We start from the raw sequence: 19,721 nt of genomic DNA, 5'->3' as shown, positions 1-19,721 counted from the left end.
GAGGGACCAGTTTGCAGGAAACTGCAGGAGAGGAGCCTGCAGCCATGACGGGCTTTGTTCGGATGCCTGTAGTCTGGCAGAAGCTGACCTCCTCAACACATGGTCTTTCACTTAGCTGCTTCTATCCAACTACTGGAGAGGTCCAATTTGCTGTGTGTGGGATTTCTGCTGCTTCCATGCTGCTTGGTAATGTTTCCAGACTGAACAGCGTATCCTTGCCTCGATGGTGGAGCTGGAGCTGGCAGGGTTGCTGCAGCCTGTCCCTTTGTGCATGACTTCATTGTCCCACAGCTCTTCTCTGAGCAAATCCGGTGCCTTGAACCATATCCTCCTGAATTTTGAATCTCTCTCCAAACAATCTAGGTTTCCTCCTTTGGATGTAACTGTGTGTTCCCTCCCCCCCCCCTTTGGCTGGGCTAATTGCTCTTTGTCTGGTTTCAAATCAAGTGTGATTAAGGGAAGGTTTCTTCAAACTGTCACTTCATCGTGTTACCAGACTAGCATAGTAAAAAGTTGTAATATCTGTTGGGGTAAATACCCTGAGCACAGAATTTCGGGCTCTTTCCTGCTCATGAGTCATCTTCCCCTGAGACTCTGTAGTGATAGCATTACTTTTATTTTAACGGAAAAAAGTTCCTGAGAAGATGACCAGTTATTTATCTGAACAAGAGAGGTGATGTTTTTTGTAGTTTTATTTTGTTTTTTTTTAACTGCCAAAATTTATATGTATCCTTAAGGAAGGCACTGCTCGGGCAGGCTGGAGCATAGGAGATGTGGTAGCTATTGGAGGGCGGGGAAACCAAATCAGTACTTTTTCTGAGGGAGATCAGATTATATTATGTATTGGAGGGTTTCAGTAAAACATGTTATGCCTGCTTTTATTTTACAGGCAAGTTGCTGAGTTTCACTTTTTGACAGGGACTTGTGCTGCAGGAGTGAACTATGCCTGTCTGAACTGCCTGCCTGAGAAAAGAGCCCCCAGAGCAGCTCCCAGCAGGCTCACACCCCCACCCCCCTTTTCGTCACCTTTCTCTTTGAAGGTGTATGGTGCCCAGAGAGTGGAATAAACAAAGAAGTGAGTCCCTAGCCACAAGCCTGAAGGAGAGGTGTTTCCCCCCATCTCTGCCTCGGGTTGGGCTGCAGCCTGGATGAGGTGGTGGATGTGCTTCTACCTCTTCCCTGACTGGTGCAGGGCTCTTTCTTTCTGAGTGAAGTGTCCTGGCCTCTTGAGTTTCTCTTACAGACTTTGTGGTTGATATAGGCCCTGTCACAGGAGAGCTTTGGACTGAGTAAAGCTCATTTTCTTCTTATCAGCACCCAGGTGTCGGTGCCTGACTCCCTTGTTCCTGTTTGGACTGCTTTCTGCCTGCTCTGGGTACACATCTGCAGTTTAAGCAGCTATCTGACAATTTAGCATTTTAGCCTCTGCAGCCCCACAGGTCCCCTCTGCTGGTCTTGTGCAGTTGTGACAGACAAGGCAAGGCTGGCAGGTAGGTCTGGCAGGAGGCCTTGCTTTGCAGCATGGGTGCAGGAAGGCAAAGAGCAGCTGAACCTCACTGGGAGCTGGTGTTGGGGTTAGGAAGTGGTCTTCTGTCCCAAAACTCCTGCCAGTGCTCTCAGGGTTTCAGCTCAAGACTGAGAGACTTGTGCTGGAATCTGGGCTGTTTGTTTTTAGACTGGAGGGTGAGATTCCATAGCAGCTCTGATTTTTGAAGTGAAATACTTTTTAATAAATGGTTACCTGTTCACAGCCCAGCAGCAAAACCAAAAGTTTAATGTAGTATTAGGAGCATTTTATATTTTCTCTGGTCCTATTTTCTTGGCTGTTAATCATGGTCTCTTTGTCACCTGCCCAGCTAAGGGTAAATGCAGCTGGGGTGTAATATTATTTGCAAGTATTTGTTGATTTTTATTTATTCTGAAGGAGGCAGAAGGGCTTTTCTTTCCAGGCAGGTAAATAACTAGCTGGCTATCTGCAGCCTTCTTGCTCAGAGAGCAGGAGGGAAGGTAGAGAGGGGACCGTGACACCCCACATAATAGATGGACATGAGCATCTTGTGGCTCTGTTCATTGTTAATTCACTCCTGCAGCACTGCTCAGCTGTGAGGTTCCAGGCGTGCTTGGCAGCACCGACAACAAAAACATCTGGTTCAAGAATATAGCTCCCTTCTGCTGGCAGCTGCATGAAAATGATTTTGTACATTGTGGCATAATGCCAAATGCACTTAACTTGTACGCTAAAGTGCGCAGCCTTTATAAAGCTTTGGCAGTGCAGGGCGATTTTAAATGCTGTGCATAAGTCAGCGTTAATCTACCAAAGAAAATCAAAACGTCAGCAACTGATTTTATAAAGAACTCGCTTATCACGTGTGCCCAGACGTGGCTATACCTCTGTACCTGTCTAACAGCTGTTCCTGTCTGAACAAAAAGGAAAACCCTTTTAGTCACAGCCCTGGTTGTCATGTGCCCTCCGTGAAGGTTTGGCACAAACATGAAGGGAAATTTGCCCCTCTGACATCCCTGAATTCCTCTGTCAGCAGCCGCATTTTTCTGTAACTGATAGAGGCTGTCTGTCTCCCCTATTGTTTTAGAAAGGACCTGGTGTGTGCTGAAGAAAATGTTAACTGTGAATCAAGTAGCTTGTGTGTCTGCTGGTAAATTGTAATTTGAGTGGTGGGACCTGATAATTACAGACATCATCATCTTTTCCGTCAGTTGTAGATCATTCTGTAGTGGATTTCCCTTTTTAAAGAGAGCTGTATTTCTGAGCATGAGTGTATTTTAGAGGTAAAATATAATATCTGTATTCCTTCTTGCTTTGAAAACCCTTAGGGTTTATAAGCGTGGATCTCATCTGTACGTGAACAAGCAAGTTGGAGAGGTCTTTGCTCCAGAAAAGCTCCTCTCAGTGTATATATTTCTAGTTATTTATTTTTTATTTCCACAGAGTAGCTGAGCTTGGTGTTAGGTTTTAGGTTTTGGAAATGCTGCGGAAGAGCAGGGAGGAAAAGAAACCCTGGGTCTCATCTGGCATCAGTCATAGGCCTGAGTTTATACTTTGGAGAAGGAGTGAATTCCTCCCCAAGAAGTAGCAGGTGATTTGAGGACTTGGATAGGGTGTTTCAGTAGTTGTATGCAGGGCTGATGGTGTCACATATACTGACCTGATGTTAATTCTCTGCTCTGTCACTGCTTTGAGGAGCAATTCTCACCAAACCAGAGAAAGAAGGAAGAGAAGGGGGAGATGGTGGCAAAGGGAGGAGGAGCAAGCCTTTGCCCTCCTGCTGGCTTTTAAAGCAGCCTTTGCTTGCAATATTGGTGAAAGAAACCAAAGGTATTTTCTGGGGTATTTTTAAAATTGAAAACGGAATTTGACAAGCCTGTAGGGCTTGGTCCATTCTCCTCCCTTTTCCTCATCCCAGCCACCCACAGTCTGCACAGACAGTATTTATTCACCCTGTTTCTCAAACACAGGATAGTGGGTTGGTGTCGCAGCTTTCTTTGTGATCCTTTCTGTCCCTCATCAGGTGAGAGGAACAGGCGTTTTAACCTTCTGGGTCCTCCCTGTTTGCACCTGGCTTTTTGCATTTGCAGTACTTTCTCTGCATAAGGCAGGGGAGAAAGCTGCAGATTACTGACAGAGGCTGAGCAATGACTAATATTGGACCGGAGGCACTGAAGTGTTTAACCTTTAGGCAAAGATTAACTGAAATCAAAACTTGTAAGGACTTGTGCACTCACACTGTGTCATTCAATCATGTTGGTAAGACACATGTACAGATCGGATGATTCCTTTTATTCCTGCGTAATTTACATATTTTGGCTGCTTCACAAAAGAAACCTTGTGTTGAATAAGTCAGATCATGATCTCACACAAGTCCTTGCTTACAAGAAGTTTTTTGGAAGCTGTAGCATAGCCCAAAATTTCGAGTTTTCCTTTTGTGGGTGTAAAACAGAGCATAGGTTACCGGCTGCACTAAAAACGGGCATTAAGCGTGCATATTGCTTCCTAAGCCCGTGTATTACCTTCGACGTTTGTGTATGTGATGGCTGTCTGTTTGATGTTGTTTCATCTGGCAGTTGTACCTCAGAGAGACGTAGACTACTTTAGAAAAGAAGCATTAAATCTGTTTCTTCGTAGTAGTGGGCTAAGTGAAGTATGCCACTTTATAGAAGTGGATTGCGGGGTTGCAGAGAAAATGACGTGATTTTGTTTTCGAGGCTTTTCTTAGTACTCATTTTCTGACAAAATACAGGGCTTTGTTAGTGTTGCAGATGGAGTTTTAAATATTTGGAAGGAAAAATTACAGCACTCACAACATTTTAATAGGAAGAGTTTCCTTAATTAAAGCCTAGAGGACTTAGGGAATGTGGACAGCTGAGGGATTAGCAATATGCTACAAAGTTCCTCTTGCACATACCAGTAGATTTGGGTTCAGAAGCCAAAGTCCATAATAAATTTGTAGTCTTCCAGCAGCTGTTTGCTGGCTTTAACCATTGATGCTGCTAGTAACCAAAGCCTGGATTCATTCTATTGAATTTTAGGCACACAGGGGTTGTGCTGAAGGCTAGAATGTAGGTGACCTGGGCATCTACAATTTAGCATGGGGGGAAAGGTGCCTGTGAGGGGACAGGTCTGTCCACCTGAGGTGGTGTTCATCCTATAGAGGGGTAAAAATCACTGGTGGGACTCTGTCTCCTAGAAGCGTGAGATACCTGCTTTGAGGCTACCAGCTACTCGCTGCTGGCAGTTGTGGTGGTGCTTGTTTGTGCTCCCCAGTTTTGGTTTGGATGGATTTTTTGTTTTGTTTGTTTAGTTGGTTGGGGGTTTTTTAAATTTTATTTTTTAATGTATGATTGATTTTGGAATACTGTTGCCAGGCTGCCCCCTCTGCTTTGCAAACCTATCTATTTGCTTTTGGCCTATATAATGTAAGGTACTGAGCTGTGCCAAGCCCTTCATCACTGTTAGGCAAAGAAATGGTGGCATGTGATGGAGTTGCTGAGTTTCTCTTGTAAGCTGTTTCTCCAGTCCCATCTCTTTTTGATAAAGGATCCTATATGAAACAACCTCAGGGAAAGCCAAAATGGGATTACTTTTCCTTCCTCTTACTTGTTCTGTTCCTGTTCGGGTGTGCATCATGATAGCTTTCGTGTTTGTTATCCCAAACTGTTGGGATATTTTATGTCTTTTAGCATTTGGGTTTCATTCCATGTATGAAATGAAAGAGGTGTTGTAAATAAATTCCTCTTCCCTTTTCGCCTACAGGGCTTGTTGGTCATTGTGGGTGTGGGCCTGTATACTGAATGAATCTGTCCTGTGAGGGAATTAGTGTGTTCATGTAATTGTAGGTTTTCATGATGTATGTAGTAGAAGGACATTAGCATTATGTTAGAACTGCTATTTTTAAGGTATTTTACCTTCTCAGCTTACATTTCTTCTTGAGTGTCACAACCCCCCTACTCCTCACACACCAGTGCATAGGAAATCTGTGGTGCATAGGAAATCTGCTTTCAGTCATTTCAACCTTTTGTTTTCTCTCCTCTCTCAGATGTTTGCCTTCTCCCCTCCTCTGAGTTTAAAGCTTTGTCTCAAACCAGAACTTCAGTTTCTTGTTGAATCTCTCCAGCTACATGAAACCTGCAGGACTTGGGAGCCTTTTCCACCTCCCATGTCCAAACTGTGACCCAGCACTGTCTGGACTGCACACGAAGGGAGGAACCCATGTGTTGATCCCCTTTGGGAAGGAGATCTGCCTTCCAGGTGGGAGCAACGGAGCTTCATATTGCCCAGGGGAAAGCAGGGACAAGGCAGTGGGCAAATGCCTCCCTTGTCTCTGTCACCCCCAGAGATGCTGCTTTCCTTGGCATCAAATGCACACTGAGATTGAAAGCAGAAAAGCTGTTCAACTTTTTGGCATTGTACATTAGTCTATTTTCTCTCCAGCATCTACATCTCCTCATATTGTCTGAGCCTGGAACTTTGTGTAAAGGAGATTGCTATAATTTCTTTCACACACAAGCTTACTTTTCATATCTGCTAGCAAGGGCTTGTTCAGATTACAAGAAATCTGAGACTGGATGTAGAATTGTATAGCAACAGGCATTTTTAGTGTGAATAATAGTGATGTAAGTAGGGTACTAAACATTCCCTTTTTTATGAGAGCTCTGAAGATGTCAGTATAAGGCTAGCTTGTTGCATAACCTGTAAATAATTTAGGCTTGATGAGGATGGACAGTTGAATTGTATCTAGGACAAACATGCAATCTGAGCAGGAAACTCTTTTAAGTAATCATATCTACGATTGAGGGACTAGTGTTGGAAATGGTTGAAGGGATTTGCCCTGAGGAGGTTTCTCTCCTGGTTGTCTTCGGAAAAAGCCTGTGGCATCCTGGGGTTTTACCGAGGGAGGTCAGCAGTGGTGCAGTTTCTTTGCCTTCAGAGCAGCTCATTGAATGACCAGCAAAAGCACTGGAGGCACATCAGGCAAGAAAGAAAATATTGTCAGAGTGACTGGCAGAGGAGGTGGTTTGCAGGGAGACAATAGACAAGTATTGTTTTCACGTGGTTTTTGGCTCCTTCCTGCCTGCACGTGATTCCATCTCCCATGCCTGCACAATGCTGCTACACAGGCTCCTTCAGGCAGTGCTGGGACCCTGCTGAAGAGCTCGCCCTCCCTCATGCCTTTGTCCAGTTAATTTAGCTGTCGCTTTATGGCTGCAGCCTCAGTGATGGCACTGCTGTGAGCAACTTGGCTCATTTTCGCCCTTGTTTCAAATGGTGCCTTTAGCATGCAGTAGAGAGGGTGTTGTGCCAAGGGGAGACAAAGCAGCTTCTGTTTTGTGTGTGTTTGGAAGTGTGTTCCTCACCTGCTTGATGAAATGTTGCCACTGAAGGTAACCGAACGTGGTCATAAGGACAGCACTGTTCTGCCAGCCAGTCTTCACAAAACTAAGGTTTTTTTGACCCTTGAAAAAACTTCACAGCCGTCTTCTGCAATTACTCTGCCTGAGCAGTGTTGCCGGTTTGCTGTTTCTGGCAGCATGGCTCTGTGCTGACAGCGTCAGCAGCTCGGAGGCTGGTGGGCAGCTCACAGTGACAGGATGGGTAAAACCCGTGAAGGGCTTGCTCTGCTTGGGCTGCATTTGTGAACAAGGGGCAAACTCTGAGAGGCACCCTCAGTAGCATTTGGGGGGGGCGGGGCGATGCTCGCCACCTGTGCCACTGCTTGCTGGGTGTCTAGTTTCCTTTTGTGTCACTGAGTGTGTGGCATGATAGATGCCTTTTCTTAAGAGTGAACAGTCTGAAGGCCTTTGAAAAAGTCTGTGTTAGGAAAGGACTTGAACGACAGTGCAGAGAAATTAATGTGCTGATGCCAAGGTGGGGAGAGTCTGTGGGTAAGGGGTCTGTGAAAAAGAGACCTTGCATATGAAGTGAAACAGGCACAGAGAGTGCTGGGAGCGAGAAGGTAACAGAGAGAGACAGAAGGGAAATAAACTTGCATGAGGTCTTTAGCTTGAGGGTGACAATGCTCAAAGTCTTGTAAAAGACTCTGAAGAAATGGGATGTAATAAGAAAGTTGGACGCTCTTGTATGTTAAGATTTAGGAGGAACTGTATACGGACTTGATAAGTGTTTACTGCAGCTCTCAATTAAAGTATTTTCTTTAGACTTTCCCTCCCAAGAAAACTGTGTTTGATTTTCCTCTTAAAAACTATTTTATGTCATATTCCCAATTCCAACACGCCATTGTGATGTTGGAGAGGATCGCGTTTTTCCACATTGCACTCTCCACACTGCAAGCTGCTCTGCTTTATACAAACTTCCTACCTTGGCAGTCACTGGCAGGGACTTACCCGGCACTTGAAGTATCATTGCTCTTGTGGTTTGGTTCCTCCCAAAATTACGATCTCCTTCCTTGCGTGGAGGCAGCACCACAGCTCCCAGTTCAAGTACAGTGCTATGTGCAATATTGGCCCAACTTTCCTTGCCAAAATATCTCCCTCGTGTGTGAGAACTTTATTAACAACTGTATATATTATGGATTCCAGCAGCAGAAAAGGTCACTTATTGTGCTAGGCACTATTCAGACTTTCCCTGTCCTGGACAGATTGTGCTCTGAATGGATGCCGGCCAGGTCTGGTGTGCGAGGAGTTAGGGGGGTTGTGACACTCAAGCAGAAAGGTGGTTTGCGAAAGTTAGTTGTGATTTATTGAGGAAGACTTTTCTTTGTGGTTTTGGTGTCTTTTAGGAGTTTTTTGGGTTTTTTTGCTTTTTTTATATGGGTAGAGGGCAGAAATGAAAAGTGAGAAGAAGCTGAAAAGAAAATAAACTGGGTTTCTTGTGAGTTTCTCCTGTTTTTCTTTAACTTTTGTGTCAGAGGCACATAGTGAAAGAAAGGGCAAATCGTCGTCATTTTGGTGCCTCTGAAGGCAAACTGGTCTCCTCTCCACCACTCTGGGGGTCTGTGGATTAGAAGTCCCTTTTCCCTCCCAGCCCTGGGCTGGGTTGTTTGGGCTGAGGCTGCTGCCTGCCACTCTACACAGGTCCCAACTCTCCTGTGATCTCCTGTGATTCCCAAATTCCACAAGTTACCACTGGAGCTCATGTTCCTCCACAGCTCAGCTTACTCTGAAACTCCAGGCAGAGCATTGCCAGCTGCCATTTTCCAGGGAGGGCAGCCTCCTGGGTATAGGCAGGCAGAGCTTTGTCATCAGCATTGGGAAAGCAAATGAAAACACCTTTGCTAGTGTGTTTGGCTTTCCACTGTTTGGTCATGATATTCATTCTTAAAACCCTTGGTTGTGGCTTAAAATGACTGGGTGCCATTTGTATGGGGAGAGCTGAGATTTGTCACTGTCTCATTTCTTAAATCAAAAAGCAAAGTTACTGAAGGGACCAATTTGTATTCCACTTCATACTGATTTAGAGCAGCATATAAATCATCTGGCGGGGTAGGTATACTTGCTCTTGCCTTTATCACAGAACATTGTCTTGCTTTATCCTTGCTGGACTGTGTTTTCTCATTTGCATTTGTCCTCATCATATTACTAGGGTAAATAAAATCTTCTGAAATTGTCCTGAGTTTCTTTTCCTTGAGCAGTGCCAATCCCTTAAGAGGGCAGAATCAACAACTGGCAAAGAGCAGTGGTCAGACAGGTCTTCCACCTGGGGGAGTTTGAATGGAAAGTCACCACTTACATGCCCTAGGACGTGTCTTTTCTCTATGCTTAGGTGGCTTGTATTTTTTTTAATTTTAAAATTCAGCTCCTGAAATAATTTCATTGTGCTATAGAGTTTGTACTTCCCCCTTCCTTCCTGAAATGTGTTTCTCAGAGACAGATTCTCGTAGGGGTCTCACAGCAGTTTTAATGCTGGAACATGTCAGAACTGTTGTGCTTAGTCTCCTGAGGCATCTAGGCAAATGATGTTTAGAGAAGTATATAGAAACACAACAGACATGATGTGATTTTTCTTTTCCTTTGGTTATGTTCTCCCTGCTTCTGATACTTCTAGAGCTTAATTCTCTTCTTTTCCATCCCTACACAACGAAGTGTAGCAAATGTCCAGCGAAGTGTTTCTGCGTTCCTCATCTTCTAAAAATTTGTGTAAATAAACAGAATTTTCTTCCAATAATGATGTGGAGAGTGGGGTGTTACCTTTGGAAAACATGATGAAGTGGAATAATCGAGCTGTCCAGGTTAATCTTCCATATATGGATCTATTCTAGTAGCTTTTATTTGACTGGGAGTTACTTCCATGGCAACCACGGTCAGATACTTAAAACATTAGCTACTTAAATCATCACAATTTTGTAAATGTTGATGTAATGAAAATAAGAAGTCATTGATTTGCCATCTGCATGCAGAAAAACCTGTACTGATATTTAGCGTGCAGTGATGAATGGAAGGATAAGTGGTGTTGAGATTTTGTGCTATAGCCATAAGCAAGCTGATCAGGTGCCGCTGGGTGGCATGCTGAGAGGTAACATGACTGATTTTATTTTTACTGTGCTAGTTCAAATGATCAGAAATATCTTAGTGTACATAGGTGGATTTCTATGCTGGCATCGTATGTGGGTTTTAATCTTACAGGCAAAATTATTTTGATCGAAGAGCGTTGCAGTTAGAAATCCCTAGGAATGCTGACATGTCCATTTAATCTCTGAAGGGAAACACATGGAAAGGGAGAGGAAAGCTGCTCCAAGCTTGATCCAACCACGTGAGTCTTGTGAAAGTATAGCTTGCTGAAAAAATTACTGGTAGTCAGACGTGCTGTCACAAACAGCAAATGTAGAAGTATAAAACACACCAGCCCAATCACAGGGGAGACAAAGAAGGTTTCAATTGGGAGTTTGTATCCACAGATAATGGCTTAAAGTGGTAATTAATGCCAGCTGCATAAAATCACTAGGAAGGACTCACCAGCTGCCTCTCCAAGAAAAAAGAATGTACTTTTGTATTACTTCATGAGAATGACAGTCTCTTGCCTCAACCAATTTTAATTTTCTCCTTTTGTGATACCAGTGCCTCTGTAAATGAAGGGACTGTTAGTGGTGCAGTGCATGTGTTGTCGGGAGGAGGTGAGGGACTTTCACTTTCTGAGGCTGGCTCACATGTCCAGATCCCAGGACGGCTGCCAAAACACCTCGCTCCGTGCAGGAGAATCCCTTCTGCAGGCTGCAGCATACCCTCCTTGAGGCATGTGTGTCCATAAGGAGACCTGTGTGGAAATGGTCTTATCCAGTGAGATTTTTGGGTGGGATTCATGTCATCCTGGTGCAAGACATCTGCAAGAGTGGTGTCTGCATCTTTGCTAATGACCTCACCCTCCTTTTGTAGTTAGCAGGGAGAAGTAAAAACACCAGTAGGGCGCACATTGTTTGGCCTCTTTCAGATGTCCACATGGGAATGAAATGAGCTGCACCCTGGAAAAAACCCCCACTCCTGAATCTGGAACAGAACACCTTTGGTCTGGCCAGTCTTTTTTTTTTTAAAAATTTCGGGGGGTTTTTAAAATATTCCACCAGTTGCTGTACTTCAGTTGTGCTGCAGCCTTCTCTGTGCTGATTAATCCTCATGATAGTTCCTGTCGCCACAAAGTCTTCAGGACTCATTGCCAGGGAGTTATCGATCCGCACTAAGTAAGTGGAGTCCTCCAGAGTCTGGCAAGAATTACCAAATCCATTTATTTTTGTAGACTAGATTTTGGACTGGATTGATCTGTAGGTGAGATGCTATTTGTGTTGTGGACAAATGCTCCAGGGTGGCTGAAATAGAAGTGTAGGACCATTATTAGCCTTAGTTAAGGTTGATGCTTGGGGTTGCTGGAGGCCATTGAGCAGGTGCTGTGACACAACCTTAGTGAAAAGCTGAAAGAGCAGTAACTGCCTGCAGTCTGCTGGGTCTGCGTGTGCCTTTTTTGTTGTTTGTTCCTCAGTGTTTTTGGTGGGGTTGTTTGGTTGGTTGCTTGGTTTGTTGGGTATTTTGGTGGGATTTTGATTATTTTACTTTTCAGAAATAGATCCTAAGTATTATCATTTTGGCTGCTGTTACAATAGATAAACATGGACAACCTTTAGGACATCCTGCCCATTGTATTGTAAAAGCTATTGCGTTCATGTGCTGAGGGTAGGAAATAATTTTTATCTAAAAAGTCCATTCAAAATAGCAGATTAATCCAATTATACATATTAACCTATCAGCAATTAAGTCCCAAACTGTTAAGTTTAACAAAGCTATCACAGTTTTTTCCCTAAATACACAATTCAGAGGTTCAGCTTAGTAGTTCCCAGTATAATAAGCATGTATTCTTCTTCTCTTTTTTTTTTTTCTTTTTGCATATGGTCTAAATAAATAGAAAATTATGCAACAGCAAGGACAACAGAAGCAGCTAAGGAAGCACCAAGTTAGCTTTTGGCTCAAAAAGCTGTTCTGACAACGCTTTCTCCCAGGGCTGCTGTTCACTGGGAACTTTGATTTACAAGATTGTTTTACTATTTTGTTCAGTGTTCCAGAAATACACAGTATTTTACTTCAAAGATGCATCATGAGAAGATATAAGAATAGTTTATCCCTAGTGCATTTTGGGAATTCTGTCATAATAGTTTACGACTAAGCGTTGCATCCTACTATCAGAATATTTGAAAGAATTGCTTGCTTTGTAGCATAGAGTAGCTTCTTTTACTCAAGCTGTGTGTATCAGTGTGTATAAACAGTTAACATGTAGTTAGTATTAACATCTGTATATGTCATGAATAGGATATTTGATTGCTAGCATGGTACAAATTGCAAGGAAGTTTAAGGCTTAAAATTTTATCATGCAATCAGCTTTGGCATCACAGGATAATCAAAATATGTGCTACCATTCCCATCAGCCAGCAGCCCTAGGGAACAGAAGTTTTGGGTTCTTCCTGGAATTAATTTAGGGTAGACATCTTCTGCCTGGGTATCTAAGGATAGAAAATTGTGGAGAAAATAAAGATTGTGCCTAAAGGGGTATCCATCTGCCTTTTCATTTGGTGCCTCGATAGGTGCTTGAAGAAGACTCCTACTGTCTTTGGTATGGGAAGGGAGAGCTGGGGGTGGGATGGCATCTGCTCCTTCTTCTGTATCTGCTGGCTGCCTGCTCAGACACCACCTCAAAGCATGTGGATCCTTCCATGCAACATGTCCTACTGTCACTTCAGAAACAAATTGTGGGTGTTTTTAAGGAGGAGTTTCATAGTGTTACCTGTTCTGTCTCTTTAAAGGGGTGACGTCCCTTCACCTGAGCTGCTCTCTTTTTGGCATCTGGCTGAAGCAGGGGGAGCTGTGGGAAATCCTTCCTCTGCCTTTGTGTCCCAGCATCCTGTTTACTGCCCGGGCTCCTGGCCTGTTCTTTCTGATGCACTTGCTCTTCCTCCACAGAGACAGATGGAGGAGGAGGAAACTTGTGCATGAGGCCAATGCTTTGTCCTTGCAGTGAGGGGAATTCCTGATCTCCACCTCTGCTTTCCTGTGCCAGTCCCGTGCTGGCACTGAAATGGGAACCTGCTTCAGCAGCTGGCTGCATGGAGCTGCTGTCTGGCAGTTAAATAGAACTGGTTGCAATTTTCAAAATTAAAGGAGAAAAAATGAGGAAGATGTAAATAATACTCCTCTATCATAAATACACAGATTTTTCCGGGTTTCTAGTTCTCTGGGTTACATACAATAAAAACCTGCTAGCTATGTATTTGCTTATGGTATTATAAGCACAGGGTTTTTGGAACAGATTATGTCCTGCTCCATCATTGGGTCAAGTCCAGTGCATCCTTCGTTTGCTTTTTTGCACTGCTGAAAACATGGGAAAGTAAAGACCTATTTTAGACCATCTCAATAAACAGTTTTAGGATGGGTTTCCTGAGCATGATGCTGGTAAAAATTAAACTTAAAAAAACCTACTTGTGTGAAAGTGAAGGATAAATAAATAATACATGTGGTATATTAAACATATGGGGGTTTGTTTTATTTTTTTTTCCAAAGGATGAAGAAGAAGAAATCAAACTGGAGATTAATATGCTAAAGAAATATTCTCATCATAGAAATATTGCAACTTATTATGGTGCTTTCATTAAGAAAAGTCCTCCAGGACATGATGACCAACTGTGGGTAAGCAGATATTTTTCAAACATGTTCATAAGTCTTTCCCTATTGGATGTAGTTTGAGGATGACAGGAATACCATGTTATGGAAAGACAAACTAATAGAATTTGGTGCTTGCCTGAACAGATAGATAAGTGAATCACATAGACTAATCACACATTCTTAAGAGGATGGCTGAACCAAAGCGTGCTATAAGCAGTGGATTTGTTCTTAAAGTAACTTTTTTTCCCCACTTCCCTGATGGATAGTAGCATGTTTCTTGGGAACAAGACAGCTGAGCTGAGCAGTAAGAATATGTGACTGTAAAAAGAAAGCTCCACTTGAGAATTGTACCTATTACATTTCCCATCCCACCTCATCTACACCCTCTAGAGGACTGAAGTTTGGGTTTGAAATGGCAGGATATAGTCATCAGTGCATGTTCTTCCATAAATAAATGGGAGTTAAAGGATAAGATGTGTTGCAATGGTGTGATCAGTTTGATTCCTTCAGTATTGGATGTGCTCTTACTGCTAATGCCTTTTGCGTAGCTGAGCAAATCCAGATTCCCAGCATTAAATTACAGTGATTAAATCAGTCCTTGAAAATGCGGTAACTGATATGAGACATATTCCATATATGTCTGACACACATTGAAGACATTTGCTTGAATCCATTTTCCAGGCAGATATGTAAAAAAAAATTCTATTCTCTGCTTCACGAGGGTTTCCCAAATCAATGCTGCAACCTGATTGTTTGGCTTTGCTAAACAGCTGAGAACTGTGTTTAATGTTGGTTGTACACTGATATTTGTTTTTCAGCTTGTTATGGAGTTTTGTGGAGCAGGCTCTATCACAGACCTTGTGAAGAACACGAAAGGGAATACTCTGAAAGAAGACTGGATAGCATATATCTCCAGAGAGATTCTCCGGGTAAGGAAAATAGTCTGTTCCACACAGAAAGTCTTAAAAGACATAGCCTAGCTTGAGGTTCTGCAAGAAGCTGTTTCTGATCAATCCCATTAGCCATTTCATCACTTGAAGAGCGTATAGAAGCAGATAGATGTCTCCTCCACATCATTTAACTGGGTGTGAGTTGTACTGTATATTGTAACAGCAACCTTGCAGAAAATAGCAGTTTTTAGTCATGAGAAGCCAGCAGAAGAGCCAGTGACCTTACCTATTGTAGAAGCTGTGAAACAGTGTCCACAAGACCTGAGGCTGAAACGGTGTTGTAGCACAGTAGGGTATGAAATGGAATTTTCCGAATGTGCTTGCAGCTGTCTTTCTCTGCTCCTAATCAAACCTATGGAGGAAGGGAGTTGTTGGCTCGGGCCAGCAGTCAGGACTTCTGTGCTGTGATGTGCTCTCATATTGTATATTCCTGCAGTCTGTCTAGAGCAAGCAGCTATATTATGTGTGGCTGTGCGGTGCTAGCAGATGGCGCTGCAAAAGTTTTTCGGGAATAGGGCTGCAACTTACCATTTTTTTCAAAAATTGAAACTTTAACTAGTTACTCTTAATATTTAATTTTCAGTTGGTACAGTTTAAGTGCTTTTTGAATTGGCATTTGTTTGCTGCACTAAGTGAATCTGATATGGTTTTCTCATGCTTCTTTGTAAAACAAATTACCTCCTACCCATACCACTACACAGTACGTTCAGTTGCCTAATCGTAAATGAAGTTCTGAAGGGCTTTATGTTAAAGGAAACCAACACTGGCTCTTGCATAAATCAATGCTGCTGTTGTCTGTGTTATATGTTTGCTTTGCCTCGGCAATTTTTAGGATGAGGATGAAGGGAGACATATGATTCTGGTCTCTTGCTCTAATTCCAAACGCTAGAAGAGAGTCCAGCTGCTGGCATTTGGGCTGGCACATTTTAAGTTGTCTACAATGGAGAAGTTGTATTTCAAATCAAATGGATAGCACGCTTTAATATGGGGAAAGCTAACTTCTGCAGGACTGGTCATATGCTTGATTTGAGAGCTCTGTGGCCTTGGAGGTATTCCATGCTATATTGGATTCATTCTAGGTTCTCCTTAGGTAAAGCAGTCAAACGCTTGCTGAGAAGAGGGAAAAAAATTTATTTACCTCAGAAAAGAGTTAGGGAAAGCTATTTTCTCATTCCAGGGAAAGATGTGCTGAAGGAGCCTTAATTACTGGCCAGCGGGAACTGGAATATCTGGAAAAAAAGGAACGCTAAACTCACATTGCTATGAGACATTGCAAAACCTGATTTGACACAAGAGTTTGTCAGAGATGGAGGAGGTTGTGTAACACAAAGTTAAAATGAGCTAAAGGGCCGAAGATTGGTTTAGGCGGAGACACAGGTGTGAAGATCAACCCAGTGGATCCTCGTGTGGTTGGAGGAGTCTGAGGACTGCAGGAAAATGATGTGCCCCTCTGTCTCCTCCCAACCCTTTGCAAACCCAAATGTGTTTTTTCAGTAAGGTTCGATGGTACTCTGGAGAGAACAGACGATTATCTCTTTGGCTGGGTCAGAGTAGCAGAAGGCTTTAAAAAGTATGCTGTGTGAAGCTGTGGAAAAGCCTTCATTCCTGTGAAAAATAAGACCACACTTAACATTAGCAGTCAGTGAAGAGTTTTGGGGACATCAGCCCCCTTGATTTGCTTATGATGTGTGGAGAGAAGTTGTGGATGGTGGGTTTTTTGTCACACTCATTAATTGTTTTAAAAAAAGAAAATAGCCTGGTGGTTATGTAGGCAAACTGGTAAATGATCATTTAATGAAGAACATGTGTTAGGAAATACTTCTCTACAGCAACCACTACTCTCTTAACCTCTTGCAGCTGTAAAGTTTCTATTTCTTTATTTTTCATAAAAAATTAAAAGCCTGTGAGAGCAACAAGAATAGGCAAGACGATCCCACTAGAGACTGCAATTTTCCAAGCAGAAAACTGAGGAGAAACCAAAATACAGGCAGTTGCTAAGAGGGTTGCGTGTTCTCCCAATTACATTAGAGAGTAAAATGCAACATATGTCTTTCTCAGCCCTCCCTCCACATGGCTAACGCTTTGGGGCATGCATCCAGGTGCTGTCTCAACAAAAAGCACCGTATGCCAGGAGGTTTTGTTTCCTTTGGAAAGTATAATGCTTACGCTTTTTAAAATTTTTTTTCCTCTTCTTTTCTTTTGCATTTTTTTTCCTGAGGAAGAATTATCTGGCTTCATGTGTATGGAGGCTAGAGAAGAGAACTGCAGCTTTACAGCAGAGCATTTCTTTGTCATCTGTCATCCCTTGCCCTCAAACATGACTGCCAGTCCATCATCATCCCACTCCTTCTCAGGGGTGCATATATGCATATTGATACTGCATCCTTTTTCTTTCCACCTCCCTTCCCCAGACTAAATTCTGTGTGACCCTGTGCATGTCAGATGTCAGTGATGTGCACTGATGCTGATGTCATTTACAGTGTAAGTGCACGGAGACTTTCTGGGAGCTGAACTTCCTTCACAGGACAGCGGAGAGGTGTTTGCACAGTGCAGATGTTGGGCTGTATTTATGTACAGTGTGTGCATAACCTGGGGCCTTTGTCTCTGGGTGGTGTGCTGCTACAAGGCTGCTGTGGGTCCCATTGCACCCAGTTGCTGAGTAAGAGCACAAGACCCAGTGCTGTGAGCTCTGGGGCTGCTGGGTATGGGTAGTCTGTTGCTAAGCCAAGAGCCTAACTCGAAACATCCTCTCCTTCCTCTCTTCTCCTTAATGCAGGGGTTGGCACATCTTCATGCCCATCATGTGATTCACAGGGATATCAAAGGGCAAAATGTGCTGTTAACAGAGAACGCAGAAGTGAAACTTGGTAAGTAGGCACACATGTCCACTTCCTCATTCATTCAGCCTTTGGCTTTATAATGTTCTGAAATTAATTTCATCATTTAAGAGCCCCACAACATGTTTTCTAGCATGAATACTCTGTAACTGCTTCCCTGTGGATTGACAGCCTGCATATATTTCCTCCTGCTTTGGGAGGATGAAGCAGGTTGTTGTTGAATTTTGTCAGAAGATGTTGACTTTCATGCCAGAGAATCAGTGATGGGATCATTTTGTTTACCCTGCTGAGCTTGAGTTTGTTCTAATTCCCTTTATTCTGGACTTGGGAAGTGACAGGAGTCTCTCTTGTATTTGGCTTTCATTAAAATAGCACCTGCTGTTCACGTTCTGGACACAAAAATATGATCTGGACAGCACTCTCAAGGGAACTGTAGCATCGAGTTCAAAACACAGTTCCAGCTCTGGCATGCCTGCCGAAAACTGTGCTCATCTCTGACCTCTTCTCTCCCTGCCAAGTGGACATACTCTTTTTTATTTCCTCTCTAATTTGTCTCTTTCAGTTTATTGCACATGTTAACCTTCTGCGTTTGTATCACGCTACACTCACCACCTTTTTTTCGTTAAATATAGAGCCATGCTGAAGCCCTCCCACCCAGCCCACATCCCTTCTGTTTTGCATTACACCTTCCTGCAGCACAAGGCATGGGAAGATGTCCCGGCTGCTGGAGGAGGAAGCTCTCAGGAGAGCTTTCCTTTGTTTGGTCCAAAATGGAGCACAGTAGCTTCCAAACCATTGCTCCCACTGAGCTTGTCTACACCAGTTTGTCAGTGTTGCTCGGATGACGGATGCAGTGAAGCTGACACAGGCTGCTACTGGTATAGAAGGACATATAGTACTGGTTGTCAGCAGGGAGAACTGAAGGGTGGAAAACACCCTTGTAATATAATTGCCTTGCATCTTTTTCACAATGTGTGTGCATGTGTGCTCAAAGTTAGCGCTCCTTGAGTAATCCTCGTCTTTTGCTCCCACTGATGCTATTGCTCTGTCATCAAAGCAGAGACCAATTCCCTGAACAACAGATCGTTTTTTTTTAGAGCAGAAAAAGTGGTGAGCCAAAAGGGAGGTTCAGAAAGGTGTTTATGAATGCAGTTTTCCCACAGCATGAGAGGTACCTTTGGGAAGTGGCTCTTTCTGTATAGGCAAAGGTGCTTGGCTTCACCATGTGGGAAGGGAATAGCACTTTCTCAGCCTCCCAAGCAGTATTTTTTGCAACTGTGCTCTCCCTTCTGTCCAGGCAGACCAGTGAGAGGTACAGGAGAGATGGTTGTATGCTGCTGTGTTCCCTGACACTTGTGGCCCAAGCACATTGTGTGTGAACCACAAGGGCTTATTTGCCTCAGGATTAATCATTGTATTTTTCCTCAGCATAGTCCTCCTACGTGGAACATCTACAGGGTTTTGTTTCCAAATCACTTTATGAAAGTAATCACTGCATTATTTTTCCCCTCTTATTTTATTTTATTCTTTTCCCACCCACAGTGGATTTTGGTGTGAGTGCTCAGCTGGACAGAACAGTTGGCAGGAGAAACACTTTTATTGGGACTCCATACTGGATGGCTCCAGAAGTTATTGCCTGTGATGAAAATCCAGATGCTACGTATGATTATAGAGTAAGAGAGTCCTGTTCAAAGAAAAAAAAACAAAACAAACATTTGCAGTATAAATGTCCATGAATGATGCCAGTTTTTGAGACTTCTTATGCTTTGTAGGAGTAATAACTATTTTGTATAGTTACATTCTTATTATGGGAGTACAAGGTATAGATACTGTCAAATTGTGATCTTTAACAGTTGCTGTTGGTTGTATTATCGTATCTTTGAGACATAAGGAATACAGGACTTCAGGATGCTGTATGTGCTTAGAGAAGGCCAAGAAGAGTTTAACTGGAAATGCTTGTGTTCTCAATTTGTGTAATGGTTGTACATTAAATTGTGTTAGACTCCATCCCAGTTATTGTAGTAACCCAGAACAATACATTTTAGGTGTTGCCTTAAATAGAACCACTCTCTGGAGAGCCAATGAAGTACAGAAAGAGCTCTTAAAACTATTAGTTTTTTCAGGATACATATACAAGTTGATAAAAATTTATCCATCACAACATTTCTTAACAAAGATCATTCTTTACATTGTTTGGTGCAAAGCAAAGATGTAATTACTGCAAAACTGTAATTGTCTTGATGGTATTTGCTCTACCCTTTAAGAATATGAAGCATATGTATTTAAAGTTAAATTTTTCTAGTGAAAGCATAGTGTAATCTTAAAA

General features: G+C 42.8%; 1 protein-coding gene across 8 annotated transcripts in view; it reads left to right on the top strand.

Annotated features, from left to right (window-relative positions):
- Window positions 1-19,721, top strand: part of MAP4K4 (mitogen-activated protein kinase kinase kinase kinase 4) — a 169,635-nt gene that overhangs the window by 91,737 nt on the left and 58,177 nt on the right. For all 8 annotated transcript variants that reach the window (XM_039390576.1, XM_027718065.2, XM_027718071.2 and 5 more), the window contains exons 4-7: window positions 13,507-13,632; window positions 14,427-14,537; window positions 17,335-17,425; window positions 18,938-19,068. In XM_039390576.1, coding sequence (XP_039246510.1) covers window positions 13,507-13,632; window positions 14,427-14,537; window positions 17,335-17,425; window positions 18,938-19,068 — 459 coding nt within the window. The remainder of the gene's footprint in view (window positions 1-13,506; window positions 13,633-14,426; window positions 14,538-17,334; window positions 17,426-18,937; window positions 19,069-19,721) is intronic.

The sequence above is a fragment of the Pipra filicauda genome, unplaced genomic scaffold (assembly GCF_003945595.2).
Source record: "Pipra filicauda isolate LSUMZ 115617 unplaced genomic scaffold, ASM394559v2 scaffold83_size3615187_pilon, whole genome shotgun sequence".
NCBI classification, from domain to species: domain Eukaryota; kingdom Metazoa; phylum Chordata; class Aves; order Passeriformes; family Pipridae; genus Pipra; species Pipra filicauda.
Note: the sequence above shows the minus strand (reverse complement) of the source record. Positions and strands in the feature narration are given on the sequence as shown.